The sequence below is a fragment of the Indicator indicator genome, chromosome 2 (assembly GCF_027791375.1).
Source record: "Indicator indicator isolate 239-I01 chromosome 2, UM_Iind_1.1, whole genome shotgun sequence".
Taxonomy (NCBI): domain Eukaryota; kingdom Metazoa; phylum Chordata; class Aves; order Piciformes; family Indicatoridae; genus Indicator; species Indicator indicator.
The window spans coordinates 35,375,459-35,388,913 of NC_072011.1; the positions used below are offsets into that span (position 1 = coordinate 35,375,459).

General features: G+C 42.0%; 1 protein-coding gene across 1 annotated transcript; it reads right to left on the bottom strand.

Annotated features, from left to right (window-relative positions):
- Positions 1-387: 387 nt before the first annotated feature.
- Positions 388-2,015, bottom strand: MAP1LC3C (microtubule associated protein 1 light chain 3 gamma). Its single transcript, XM_054396881.1, has 4 exons — positions 1,964-2,015; positions 1,828-1,883; positions 1,602-1,708; positions 388-631 (listed from the first exon to the last, which is right to left on the bottom strand). The coding sequence occupies exons 1-4, from the start codon at positions 2,013-2,015 to the stop codon at positions 388-390; spliced, it is 459 nt and encodes a 152-aa protein (XP_054252856.1).
- Positions 2,016-13,455: the final 11,440 nt, after the last annotated feature.

Here is a 13,455-nt window from a genome sequence, read left to right on the forward strand (position 1 = left end):
CAATGCTTTAAGAGGCATTGTGCTCAAATGCTCTGAATTATTTTAGGACCTTTTCCTAGATAGACTTTTATAGCCTTTTCCCAGATTAACATTCAAATCAATACTTAAAGGATTCTTTATTTTACTTTTAGTCTTATGCTCCAAGACAACCCTAAAAATCAATTACATAAAAGATTAATATTGCAAAAAAAAGGGAGGTGCAGTTCCAAAAAAATCTTACAGTGTCTTTTAGTATAAAAATATACATCCAAATTATTATATAGGAAAAGCATACTGCCATTTCTGCCTTAAGCTGGTCCTGCCAGCTTGGGATCACAGCTCTCCACTACAAAGCTCAAGAGCTCATATTGGCAGGTGCATCTCTAAGGTTCATGCTGCATGCATGACTCAAATTGCTTTGCTGCAGCACACGGACCCAACCTGAAGTGTTTTAAGTTGTGCCATAGTTTCCCCTTCAGCTGTAGGTGAAAAACATCCAAACATCTCCTGGGAAGCATATGTCATATACACAAATCCATCTTCATCTTTGTAGTCCCTGTACACTTCTGCCATTGTCAAGGACATACTGGCTATGCTTTTGTTGTTCACCAGCAGGTAGAAAGCTTGTGTAGCAGTTAGAGCCATCCTGCTTCTAAATGAAGGGATGAAAAATAGAGGATTAAGCATTAGCAAGTTTAGTAAGGTTTCAATTTTAGTCTACGAAACACATTAAGCAGAGCAGTTGCATAAACTAGGTTCAAGAAATGCTGTGTGAAGTCATTATGGGGCTCAACATCATCATCAGGAAGTTATTGGAAACTGAAAGGCTTGTTCTCTGAGAAAAGGCTTGCACTGTTAGACCATGAGTGCTACTGAGCCTAGGCTTTGAGTTCCCAATTACTGGGGGGAAGTAATAAGTAGAAACCAAAAGCTTCTCCAGTACAGCTGTAGTAAAACATTCCAGCATGGTCTCTTTCACTTTGTTCAGTAAGTGAGCACCTTCAAAAGAAGGGTCCTTTCCAGAGACATTACATACAAAGATCAGGACCTAAGCTGTCCAAGAGCAAAAAGTATGTTTTACAGAAGTTATCATCTAGAAAGATCTTTTCCATACTTTAAAAGGCATGCTGAAAAATACATAGCTTTCCTACTTTGCCAGGGAACATCGATAAATACTTTGGGAGGCTTCTTCTCTGTTTCTTTTATACACAGTAGCAGAAGTACATTTCATCTCACTCACACCTAAGAACTGCTTTAAACTGGAGCAAATTCAGCAAGGCACAGTAAGAGAGAAAGGCAGTAACAACTGCAAGCAAAGCAGAAGCACACAGCCCCAGTAGCAAGTTCATCAAGCAGGAAGAAAGCAGAACAGGAATTTGATGTAGTCTTTACTCACTACAGTTAGGGGAAGAAAGACTTCATGAATCCGAAAAGTATAGACCTAATTTTTTTCCCCAAATGCCCCTGAAAAAACACTTGAAAGAGTAAAAGCCGTTATTAACACCTTTATCCTGTTCCCCACCAAAGATAGCGAGATGTTCCAGCACAGCATAGGACAACACCTGATTAGAAACAGCAGCAAGCCCCGGTGCAGCACAGACCCACAGGCGCTGACTACGTACCTGATAATGGTTATGAACTGTGTCATGGTCAGCTCCTCGGGAACAAGAAACTTGGTTTTGTCCAAGAGAGGAAGATACTTCTCTCTGTGGTATCTCTCAACAATTACCTGTTTTAATTAGAGTCACACTCAGTAAATCCAGGTTCCTCCCCTCTCCCTCTCCAATTCAGAAAGCCTTTCTGTTTTAAATCGCAGGAATAGCCTCCGACAACAAAACAGAGCTTTACCGGGATTTTAGTTGGAAACTTCGCCCGGATTCCTGCTACTTCTTCTAGCCGGGTGGCTGCGTGGGAGAAAGGAGAAACGTTATGCGTGCGCGCAGCCTGCCGGGGCGCAGCCCCTCCGCGCACCAGCCGCCCCTACCGAAACTCTTCCTCATCTTGAATGGCCTGGCCGGCGCCAGCGCCGCCTCCATCCTCCCTCCGCCAGGCTCCCGAGACTGCCGCCGCTACCCCGCCCCGCGCTTCTTATGGGACCCGGCGCAGGCCCCACCCAGGCGTGCGGTGCCCGGTGCAGCGAAGGGCAAAGGGCGGTCGGCGGGGTTCCCGGGTGGTCAGGGCTTCCCTCGTGCACTTTGCTCTCTTCGCCCCGCCGACAACGGGGCGCTAAAGGGAATATGGAATGTGCTGCTGGTGAGCCTGCCTCTCTAGTCTGTCCTAGCAGTGTCATTTCTGTTCTTTGCTTTTTTTGGTATAAATTATCCAAAGGGTGATATGTTTTGCGTGCAAGACGATGTAATACTTTGTGAGAGGTCTTTGACTACCTTACAGGGTGGTCAAATGGTACTGCACAAGGCTGGGCTGTTTCCACCTGCCTTCCCTTTACAGGTGGCCAGTCCAGGACATGAGTTACCTTCTTCATCTTTACAAACTGCTTTCAAACTATTTCTTTCGGTTTAGGAGTAAAAGCAAACAAAGAAACAAACAAAAGCCCCACTACCCTCACAGTTCCCATCCTAACCATCCTATGATTCTATGATTTATATTTCCTCCCCATATCCACAGCCTACCAGATTGGTTATTTTCTGAATTACTTGGGAGATGAGGATCCTGCTATGAGGATAGGCTTAGGAAGCTGGGTGTTGTTCAGCTGGAGAGCAGGAGGCTGAGGGGGGACCTAATAGCAGCCTTCCAGTATCTGAAGGGAGTCTACAGGAAGGATGGGGAGAGACTGCTTAGAAAGGCCTGCAGTGACAGGACAAGGGGCAATGGCTTCAAACTAGAGAAGGGCAAATTTAGATTGGATATTAGGGACAAGTTCTTTACTATGAGGGTGGTGGATCACTGGAACAGGTTGCCCAGGGAGGTGGTTGAGGCCCCTTCCCTGGAAATATTCAAGGTGAGACTCAAGGTGAGGCCCTGGGCAGCCTGGTCTAGTTGAAGATGTCCTTGCTGACTGTGCGGAGGTTGGACTAGGTGACCTTTGGAGGTCTCTTCTGGCCCAGACCATTCTATGATTCTATGAGTTTTAACTCTTTTTGTCTTTAACACATGGTTGTGATTTTATTTCAAGCAGTTTTCAGTTCCGTCTTTTTGCCAAATATGATGACACAGATTCCCTGCCTTTTGGATTGCTTATTCACCTGCTTTTACTGCAGCTGTCAAGACAGCCTCGCAGCAAGGCAGTGCTCAGCAAGGAGTACAGTTAACTCACAGGCTGTTGTGTCTCTAAGTCATCTCAATTCATGCCTGGAACTGATCTGCATTACTCATTTGCTTTGCGTTATGCCTTTAAACTATGTCTTTTTAAATTTTATTTGATCTACCAGGGTTTAACTGCTTTTTCAAGGCAAAACCAATATCTGTCTGACAAGACTGTTTTGAAAAGGAACATCTTTATTATTAGTGTGTGTGCACTACCCATGCATGTGCAACATCTTTCATCCAGCCTTTCCAGAACAGTTTCCAGTGGATGAAAGCCTTAGTGATGTTGATCTTTTCTTTTTTCTTGATCCGGAAGTGGTGAACTTTAGTCATAGCACAAGCTCCCCTATGTGGCATTACAAATTTAATTGCTCAGAGAACACAAGATTTTTGCAAGAGTTCTGAATTTGGAGAGACAACTTGAGTCTACACTGCATCAGGGCAGGTAAGCTCAGGGGTTTGTGTACAGTGCTGGGTCTAACTTCAGTTCTTTTGAGAAGAGGTGGGGTGACAGACTCAGGAAGCATGAGTGGAAGCATGTGCCTCAGATGGGGCATGACACCGTAACTCAGTCTGGTGATACCAGTATTTAAGAAGATGAATGAACAGAAGACTAATGGGAAGGGTAAAGAAACAGCATAGACCTACATATAGCACAGGAACAAAATGTGCAGAGGTAGAAGGATGCGTGGAGATCACAAAATGTGTCCTTGAAGTTGTGGTCACTGTGGGGCTTCCCAAAGCTGTGAACCAGTTCTTCCAAACATCCCTGATGGTTTCTGCCCAGCAGAAAGATCTGTGATCCAGGAGAGGGAACCTGAAACACTAGGGTTCCTCTTTCTGTGTCACCTGTCACTGCATATGAAGTATGAAAGTGTGTCATTGTACAGGTATCAGAGGCCCAGCTTCCAGAGAGGTGATTTCTTAACTGTAAGCTCCTACAGCAGCTGCTAGTAAGAAAAACGAGTATCTGATTGAGAAGGGGAGCCAAAGGAGAATTTTCTGATGATCAGTGATCCTGATTATCAGTTACAGCTCTAACTTCTGTTGAGAGCTAAGAGTAAGCACTGACTTAGGCTTTAGTTAACATGTGCAGCAGGCACTGAGAATGGAAGGTCTAGTGTGTGACTCCATGGCACCTGCCTTCGCTCTTGTGTTGAAATCCCCAGTTTTAGATCCAAAGGTGGAATTTATTCCTTTTTATCTCCTTTCCTTTTTAAAGTTATTCTTGTATCCACATAATTAATGAACTGTTGGAGGAGTTTTGTGCAGAGTGGAATACTCAGAGGACCCTACTGAAACAGAATTACCAAAGGGAGTCATTACTCTAGTTTTACCTGCTTGAGTGGCCCAAGACTACACTCATAGGGGTCCCATAATCCCTGAGCATTAATGCACAAGCGTGGAGTTGCATATCTTATCTAGCCTAGTTTCATTGCCACACTTACAGCCTCTCCTGCAGTCTCAGGTTTGCAGCTGTGTAATTGAATTCTGTTGTCTTTATAGGGAGATGATTCCAGCTGACCTAATCACATAGAGTCTGGCCCAAATGAAGTTAGCATAAAAGCAGCAAAGAAACAGCATGTCCTTCATGTTGACTTATTCGACCTGAAGACATTAAAAACCTCATCCAATACCCTCAAGGTGTTTTAGTTAGGAAATTGCTTTCCCTGTACTGGAGGGTGCAGTGTCCAAAATTTGAGCATACTGACTACAGAGTTCTAAAAATGAGGGAGCTCCTGTGAAAAAATGAATTATGCTATATGAAGAGAGTCTGAAACAAGCTGGTAGGTACGTTTTGGGAAATATAGACTGATTTGTCTGAGAAGTATGGCTGCAGTCTGGGTACTGCAGCAGAGGAAAATGACTGAGCAAATGACTGAAGGCTTTGCTTCTTGATCAAACGAAGAGGTACTTCTTTCATGTACTGTCTACCATATGTGAGTTGTCCATTCTAAAATTTGACTGCTTTGCCTGCCAATTCATTTTATGTGTTCAGCTTAATGTAAGACCTTTCTCTTAGACTTCTGTTTCATGCTCATGTTGCTCAGAAAAAGGTCATTATTGGTGTTAAAGGCCTGAAGATCTAGAAAAAGTACATTTAACTCAAATTGTTCTTGCTTGGTAGTTGTCATTCAAATAATACAGGTCTATATGAATATTAAAGTCTCCCCAAGCTATGCAAAATACAAGCAGCTCAGAAAAAAACCCCAAGCTTTCTCTGAAGAACTGGAAATACGGATTTCCCAGACATGATAAAATGAAGTAGAAATAACTGTCAGCTGCAAAAATCCAGAATGTGAAGAATGCATGCAACATTTAGAACACAATTTCACAGGGAAGGCTAAAGTACAAGTGATAACTCATTCCATGTTTTTGGAGTACAAATGCCTTGAGCTGGTCACAGAATCACCTGGCCTCTTAGAGAATTAAAAAACCCCTGAACCAAACCAACAACCAAACAAATACAAATCTATGCAAATAAACCTCGATATTTTTAATGTGATTGTATTTAAAAACTACAGAGCTCCTTGCCAGTTGCCTTTATACAGCTGAATGCTGCATGCTAAAATCACACTTCCAAAGAAGAAAAATGAGATAAAAAATACAGAATGCTTGAGTAGAGAGGGACAAGTTGCTTCCAAAAAGATCTAGCATTGGCAAATCACAAGGTCAGGATAACACCATAACGTTAACCTGTCCAATGTGGCTGTGTATGTATGTCCAGGGGCCATACAGTGGTTCTATAACTTAGTATTTCCTTAGAGAGAAATGCTAAACACCTCTTTGAATGGTGAATTTCTCTAGAGCTTTTTGAAGTCTGCTCTGTTCTTTCATGCTCTGAAGCATGTTTGAATGACATTACTGTAGCATGTATGAAAATTTGAAACACATCATCTGTGATTTGCAATGGCCAGGGTTGGCTACAGTAAGGTCTGTAACAACAGAAGAGGTGTAAAAGATACTGAGGTTTTTGCATCAGTATGCTGAAGTCTCTTCCTCCCCTCTGCAAGGTTTTTGAATACTCAGGCATGTTGCTTAGGCATGACAACATACCCAAAAGCAGGCATCTACTTTTCTCCAAGAAATGAACAGTGCTGGCCAAGATTTTGCCTGTTGAAGGAACCAGACAGCTAAAATCCAATAACTGCACAGCCTTCAGTGCATTGGCTTTCAGAAGCCTACCCAGTGCACTCTGGTTTTTCCATATGTTTAAAAGCCCTGTGAGGTTTAAGGAACAGGGCAGTAACATCCAGCACAATGGGGGGAAGAGGGGGGGGGGGCAGTGATGTTTTAAAGTGCCAAAATTTAATCTGACAGGGCTCAGGAAATAGGGCTCCCAGTCTGAAGCTGGGCTAAAGCTTTTTAGTCTGCTCTGCCAGAACGGCTGAACAGTGTGGTGTCTAATGGAGGGGAAATCCAAGGGTAGGATTTAGTAAAGAGAAAAACTCAATAAATGTTAAAATGTGGATGGCATCGCAAGTTATTTGTGTTCCATTGGAAGAGGTTCACTCCGCTGTTAGATGGTGAAAAGCACTGTAGTATGCCATGGAATGAGTTTAGATTTTCATCATAAATCAGTATGCAGGTGCTACTGAGTTAATTCCAGTGCAGCAAAACTTGGATGAGAAATGGGGCTTCACTCAGGCTATAAATTCCATCCAGCACTTAATAATTCTGAACACAAGTGGATATATAAGCAAGAGAAGCTGATGGATACAGTGCAGAAGGCATAAAACAGTTATGTGTAGACTAATGATTCAAATATGAATGATACAGTGCTAGAGGGACTGAGATTTATTTATTTAAGCAGCCTAACTGAGAAGGAAGAAAAAATGCAGCATGATGTTCTAGGGAAAAAATGTGACTTGGCAAAATGAAGGCTAATTTGTTGCACTGCGAAAGACTGTGACTTCTACATATTATGCATAGTTATCTTAAATATGTGCATTCATGAGGGTTGCTTGTAAGTGAAAATAAAATTGTCAAGAGCAGTTTGAAAAGGACCTGAAGCACTCAGACTCAGCCAGCCAATTTAATGGCTTTTAAAAGAGCCATCCTGAACATTTGCTTGCTTCCTGAACATGGCTAGTTACAGACAGGGAGTCCTTTGCCTCCTTCTTGCCTTCTACAACTCTGAACCTGTCTGTTTCTTCTGTGACACAGAAGCAAACCCACCTTCATGGGTAAGTCAGAAGTATGTGCCAGTCACTAATTTTCTGAATACCAACAAGCTACTGGAGTATTCTTATGTTTTAGGGGATGCTTATCCCTGTATTTCAGCTTCGTGGTCCACACTCATCTGCTAATAAGACTTGGATGATGAGCTGAGGCCCTCTCAAAATGCTGAGATAAGTAAAAAAGTCACACATGGTATTTCTGGGTTGATTTGCTAGTATTTATATATACTTCCGGTTATCTCCTGAGTTTTAACCCTTTTATTTAATCTAAATAATATCTCTGATGTTTATCTTGGTGTAGCTACAAGAGATAGGAATTACTTCTGTTTCTTTTAAATGAGAGACTGTCTATTTTTCACCAGAGCTTGGGATTCTAAGATCAAAATGCCTCTTCCACAAAAGAAATTTCAGTTAGACTCATTTAAGATTTTTTCTCATTCTTACCTTTAATTAAAGGTGTTCAGCTCATTGTGATGGAATAATTTCTTTATGGCAATTTTTGTTTTCAAGTTCACTAATTGTGCTTTTCTTGAGTGCTCTATCTTCCATTTAAAGTTTTTAAGATCTCTCTCAACATTACTTCATTACATTTTCAACCATATTGAGACCACTTGAGTAGACCAATTTATAGTGAGATATCCTCAAAAGTTTTTAAGTTGTTCCACAAAAGTGCTTTTGTTTTAACAATTTAAATTTGAGATTTTGAAACCTAGATTCTCAGCAATTTTCTGCAAGTGTTACCAAAATTGTTGATTCTAACTAGATGCAAAAGATAAAATCACTGGACTTTTTTGAGAAAACCTGGCAAGGTTATTTAGTAAAGGTCCTTAGAAGTAGATCTTTGATTTTCTGTTTCCTGGTTTACCAGCTTTCTGTCCCACAGGGGCTGAGCTCAAAGTCTAGAAAGATTCTAAAATTGGCAAACCATCATTGGGTTCTCCTTTCCCATCATTTACTCTGTTGTTCTAATTGCTTCACTGGGTTAAAAAATGGGTAGATGTCTGAGGCCAGAGAGTGGTGGTGAGCAGAGTTAAATCCAGTTGACAGCTGGTCACAAGTGGTGTTCCCTGGGGCTCTGTATTAGGGCCAGTAAGTTTGCAGATGACACCAAACTGGGCAGGAGTGTCAATCTGCTTAAAGGTAGGAAGGCTACTTAGAGGGATCAGGAGAGGCTGGATCAATGGGCTAAGGCCAATTATATGAGGCTGGATCCTGCAGCTCCATGCACCGCTACAGATTTGGGGCAGAATGGCTTGAATAATGCCCAGCTGAAAGGGACATAGGGGTACTGGTTGACAGCCACCTGAGCATGAGTCAGCAGTGTGGAGCCTGTGCTACAAGAAGGACATGGAGGTGCTGGAATGGGTCCCAAGAAGGGCAACAAACCTGGAAAAAGGTCTGGAGAACAGGTCTCGTAAGGAGTGGCTGAGGGAACTGGGATTGTTTAGTCTGGAGGGGGCTGAAAGGAGACCTTATTGCTCTCTCCAGCTACCTTAAAGGAGGTTGTAGTGAGGTGGGTTTCACTCTCTTCTCCCTAGTAACGAGTGTCAGAGGAAGAGGAAATGGCTTCAAGTTGCACCAAGGGAGGTTTAGTTTGATATTAGGAAAAAATTATTTACTGAAAGAGTGGTTAAGCATTGGAACAGATTGCCCAGGGAGGTGGTGGAGTCGTCATCCCTGGAGGTGTAAGAAAACTGTGTAGACAGAGCACTTTGGGATATGGTTTAACGGCCATGATGGTGTTAGGTGGGTGGTTGAACTTGAGGATCTTAGAGGTCTTTTCCAACTGAAATGATTCTATGATTCTACAACAACAATTCTATGACAATATGCAATTATTTTGTTTTCTGTCTTCAGAAGAAACAGAACTGGTGTTGTTCTTGTAGAAAAATTCCTTAATCATCTTTTTGAGAATCTGAAGAAATTTTCCTTTGCATGGACAAGACACTTAGTTTTAACCTGAGGTGAGCACTTCAGTTAAGGTATTTCCCTTCTGTAGTCATAGCTGCTTCACTGCTAGCAATAGCTGAATAATGTTGTTCATGTTCTCTTGATAACAAGGCCTTTTCTGTGGGACTGGGCCTGGCTAATGAGGGCTGTTACTGAATCATTGGTATTTTTAGTAGGAGAGTGTGCATATTTTCTCGTTATAAGGGATGGCTGTTACTTCACATGCATACCAACAACACATAATGCAAAGACATAATAGAAAGGGAAAAGCTCCAAACTTTCCTCTGACTATAATTTATTGCGCATCTGTTTAAATACATCTGATTTTTTTGGATGTCTGTGATGGGCTGAAATTCTGGGAGCAGAATTTCCCTCTACTGTTAATGTGTTTGCTGTTTGACTTGGTAGCACATTTGCGTTCTGTTTGGTTTTAGCAGTGTTCCAAATATGGGTCCAGACCTCAGGGCCTGTACATTGGTGGGAGGGAACAGTATTAATGAAAAAATGGATTTAATAGTTATCTTTGCCCATATAATATTGTTTTAAGAGGTTTTTGTGTTATATAGGGTTTTAAGGCATTTTTCTGCAGTGTGGCTGAATTGTTTTCAGATACAATGTCAGTAGTTTTGTGTGTCAGGCACTGCCAAAAGTAACTGTTGGAGTTTGGTTTGTAAATGCTGGAACCTGGTTTGTATTTTAACCTTCAGAAAGGGTGTTATGACTGACCAAGAGCAGAGGATTTTTAAAAATAGCTTTGGCATGTCCTTATGAAGTTGGCAGCTTTCTTGCATCTTGCAGGAAAGCCTGACAGAGGAGTTTGGAGAGTCAAACTCTTTTTTGGCATCAGAAGCATGCCTCACCAGGAGAGTAATGCATAGAGTTTTCACAAGTGACTGGTGCCTTTGAATACCTCCCTTTTTAGGTGTGTGTTAAAGAGGCCTGATCCCTACAGGGAAATTGTTACCTACAGGGAAATTATTCTGCACTTAATGTGGGAATATTAAGATGCTCATATTAGGTATTCAGAAACGGTGGCCCTCAGGACTTGAAGTCCCTTTTAAATGCTTTCAGCAGAAATATCTAAGGTTTAGATGTCTGCCATGAACAAAGTTCTACAGCAGTGCTAACGCTGTATTGAACACAAAAATGCTGACAAGTGCTTTGAACTGATAGAAGATTACTCTAAATCACAGACCAAACATGTACATCAGGAAATACTCAGAATCCTCTACTTCAGGAATCTGACTGCAAATGACTATGTCCAGAGTCTAGCCTTCTCAGGTTCTGTATGTGGTCAACTCTGTTTACAGAGGGTCCATTCAGTGTCAGTGCTCTGAACTGTATTCTGCATGAGTTCTTTCCTTTATTTTGGCCACACTGTGTGCTTGATTTGAATGTCTAAAGTGGGTACTGTGAATACTCACCAAGAGCTCAGCCTCACAGGATTGGACTTGAGTTCTGCTCTAGTCCTCTCTTTGCCTAATTTCCTTTGCCCAGTAACATGTAGGTTCACTCAGTTCCTTAGTGCTGTCAAGTGAAATTGTCACAATAGGTTATACCCATGTAATCCAGCCTTTCTGTTTTTCTTCTGTAATGTGAATTTTGGTTAAAACTGTTATAAAGAATGTCTGTATAGCTGAGAGAAAAAGAATACCTTTCTATGTGAAATGGATTTATAATGAAGCACTGGGGAATAGTATGTGTGGAATGGGAGACACTGAACAGAGGTCAGCCTGGTGAACCCAAAAGTGAAAAACTTTGTCTTGTTGCACAATTCATAGGCTTTAGTTTGTGCGACTAACGTGTATGCAGTAGATAAGTCAATTCTTCCCAACCTTTGCAGTGCTGTGGTTGCAGTAGGCAATCTTTACAAAGGGATGAATTGTTCTTAAACTACAAATGCAATATGTTGTGTTCTTGAGCAGACCTAGCTGCTTTGGAAAGCAGAAGACTTTCTTTACCTATTTTCTTTTGAGTTCCCTATCTTCTTTCAGTGTCTTGAAATGCAATACAGTGCTAGTTTCACAATATAGCAGACAAGAGCTGCAGGCAGAGTACACTTACTGGTGGTAACCATGACCATACAGCAGTCACCAGCAACAGAGAGTGGCCTTTTCCCAGACACCCCTGTGATTGTAAGGGAAGACTCTCATAAGAATCAGAATCCTGCATAGGAAATACTAATCAAGAGAATTTTTTTCTGTGTTTTAAACGAAAGATTAAGATGCAGAGATAAACTGTATAGATATGATAGATAGCAATTGTGAAGTATTGAATGGCTCCTGTTGCTAACCTCAGGGAGTCCATATGTAAGGATCAAATGATTCACAAAACTGGTGTCTAGGCTCTTCAGCAGCTGGCTTCTGATATGGATCTTGCTTACTTTCAATATCTCATATCAGTTTGTGAAGAAGACAAATGCATAGCATAGTGCCACTTTAGTTTCTGCAGTGCAGTTTCTCTTGAATTGCATCACTTTGATAGAGATGGCAAGCACCTGGTGTACATTTTCCTCTAGTTGTATAGAAGATCTCTCAAGCACACAGTTGAACTACACTTAGGAAATAGTGGTGCTTCAGAGGACACAGCCTGATCCGAAATTTCAAGAGGGAACCAATGGAGTTGCCAGTTAGTGGTTGTGAAGAAGCATTAGATCCATAAAGCCTTCTGGCAAATTTGAATCCTCTTCCCTCACAAGCTCACTTGGCTTTTTGCACCAGCATGATGGATGTTTCATGATGCTACCTAAAAGTCATATTCTGTTTGGCTCACTAGCCAGAGGTGTTCATCTTTAAAACTGGTTCTACTCGCAGGCTGTGATTTTTTTTCTTCAAATCAAACAACTCCAAGAAAACTGTGATCAGATTCTAGATCGTTGAAGTTTTAGAAATAAAAAGCCAGAATTTTCATCTTTATTTTGTTTCAATATATCCTTAATTAATTCATTGTGTGCATTAAAATATTCTCTCCTGCAAATAGATTTAACTTTTCCTTTAGTTCTTCATATACTGGCTTACTTACATTTATTTGTGAGCAGCATCATGCTACACTAAGTTGAATATTATATCACTGGAAAAAAAGAGTACTGAAGTGTATTTACAAATACCACCAGGAGGTTACTGGGAAACCAAGGTGGCTTTTTAATAGCTGATGCATTCATTTTCATCATCGTTTTACTGCAGACAATCAAAATAATTCAGACTCATTCTTGCAAATTCTCCCTGTCCTTTATGTGGGATTAGTCCCATGCAACTCTTAAGTGCAAAAGCTGAAATGGTTTTGTCCTGGTAGGGCCATGATATGGCTCAGTACAAACACAGACAGGCATTAAGATGTCTAGATAAGGTCCCTTTCTCTCCCCTCCTTCCTGAAGAAAAACAGGGCAGCACAGGAAAAAGAACAAAGGGGACAGGACTCCTGCCTGTCTGGTAAACAAGATGTTTATCTGGGGTGAGAGCGCATAAGCTGACCACTGCTCCCCCCGAGATACAAGGTCCTTGCTTCTGCCTTTTATCTTTATAGCCTGGCAGAACGCTTTTCCATCGTGCAGCTACACGTTAGCTTCAGTGCCCCATTGGACCAACCGATCTCTGGCAATTTGTATACATACAGGTGACTTGGTAGTCACCCTTGCCTTGCCTTGCTTCGAACCTTGCTTCAAGCCTACTTCGACTCATCTCATAGAAGCTGCCTCGAGTTGCCCTGCCCTGCCTCGAGTGCCTGGTCCAGAGCCTGGGATAAAGCCATGAGCCATACACATGCAAGCCGGAGAAGCCACAAGCCTAGAAGCCGAATCCGCGTAGCCTGCTTCCCCTTGCCACCAGAATCGTGCCTGCCTCAGTTTACCCAGGAACCAAGCAAGCGCCCATTGCGAAGAGTATCATTAACTGCCCGCTGTCCCCTGAAGCCAGATCAGCCTGGGACCACTAGGTAAACTCTCACACAGCAGCAGCAGCACCAGCAGCCCTGTGCAGGTAAAACTAGCTGTGAGTAATTAATTCATTGCCTTTTGGGTTTAAAGGTTCTTATCGAGCCTCCCCCGACTGTAATCAAGCACTATCTGCTCTCGGAGACCTCCTCT

Excerpts from the sequence above, each read along its gene's own strand:
- MAP1LC3C (XM_054396881.1), bottom strand. The coding sequence starts at position 2,015 with ATGGAGGCGGCGCTGGCGCCGGCCAGGCCATTCAAGATGAGGAAGAGT. Across the intron at positions 1,884-1,963 it reads CAAGATGAGGAAGAGTTTCG|CCACCCGGCTAGAAGAAGTA; the intron begins GTAGGGGCGGCT and ends TCTCCCACGCAG. Across the intron at positions 632-1,601 it reads CAGTTCATAACCATTATCAG|AAGCAGGATGGCTCTAACTG; the intron begins GTACGTAGTCAG and ends CCCTTCATTTAG.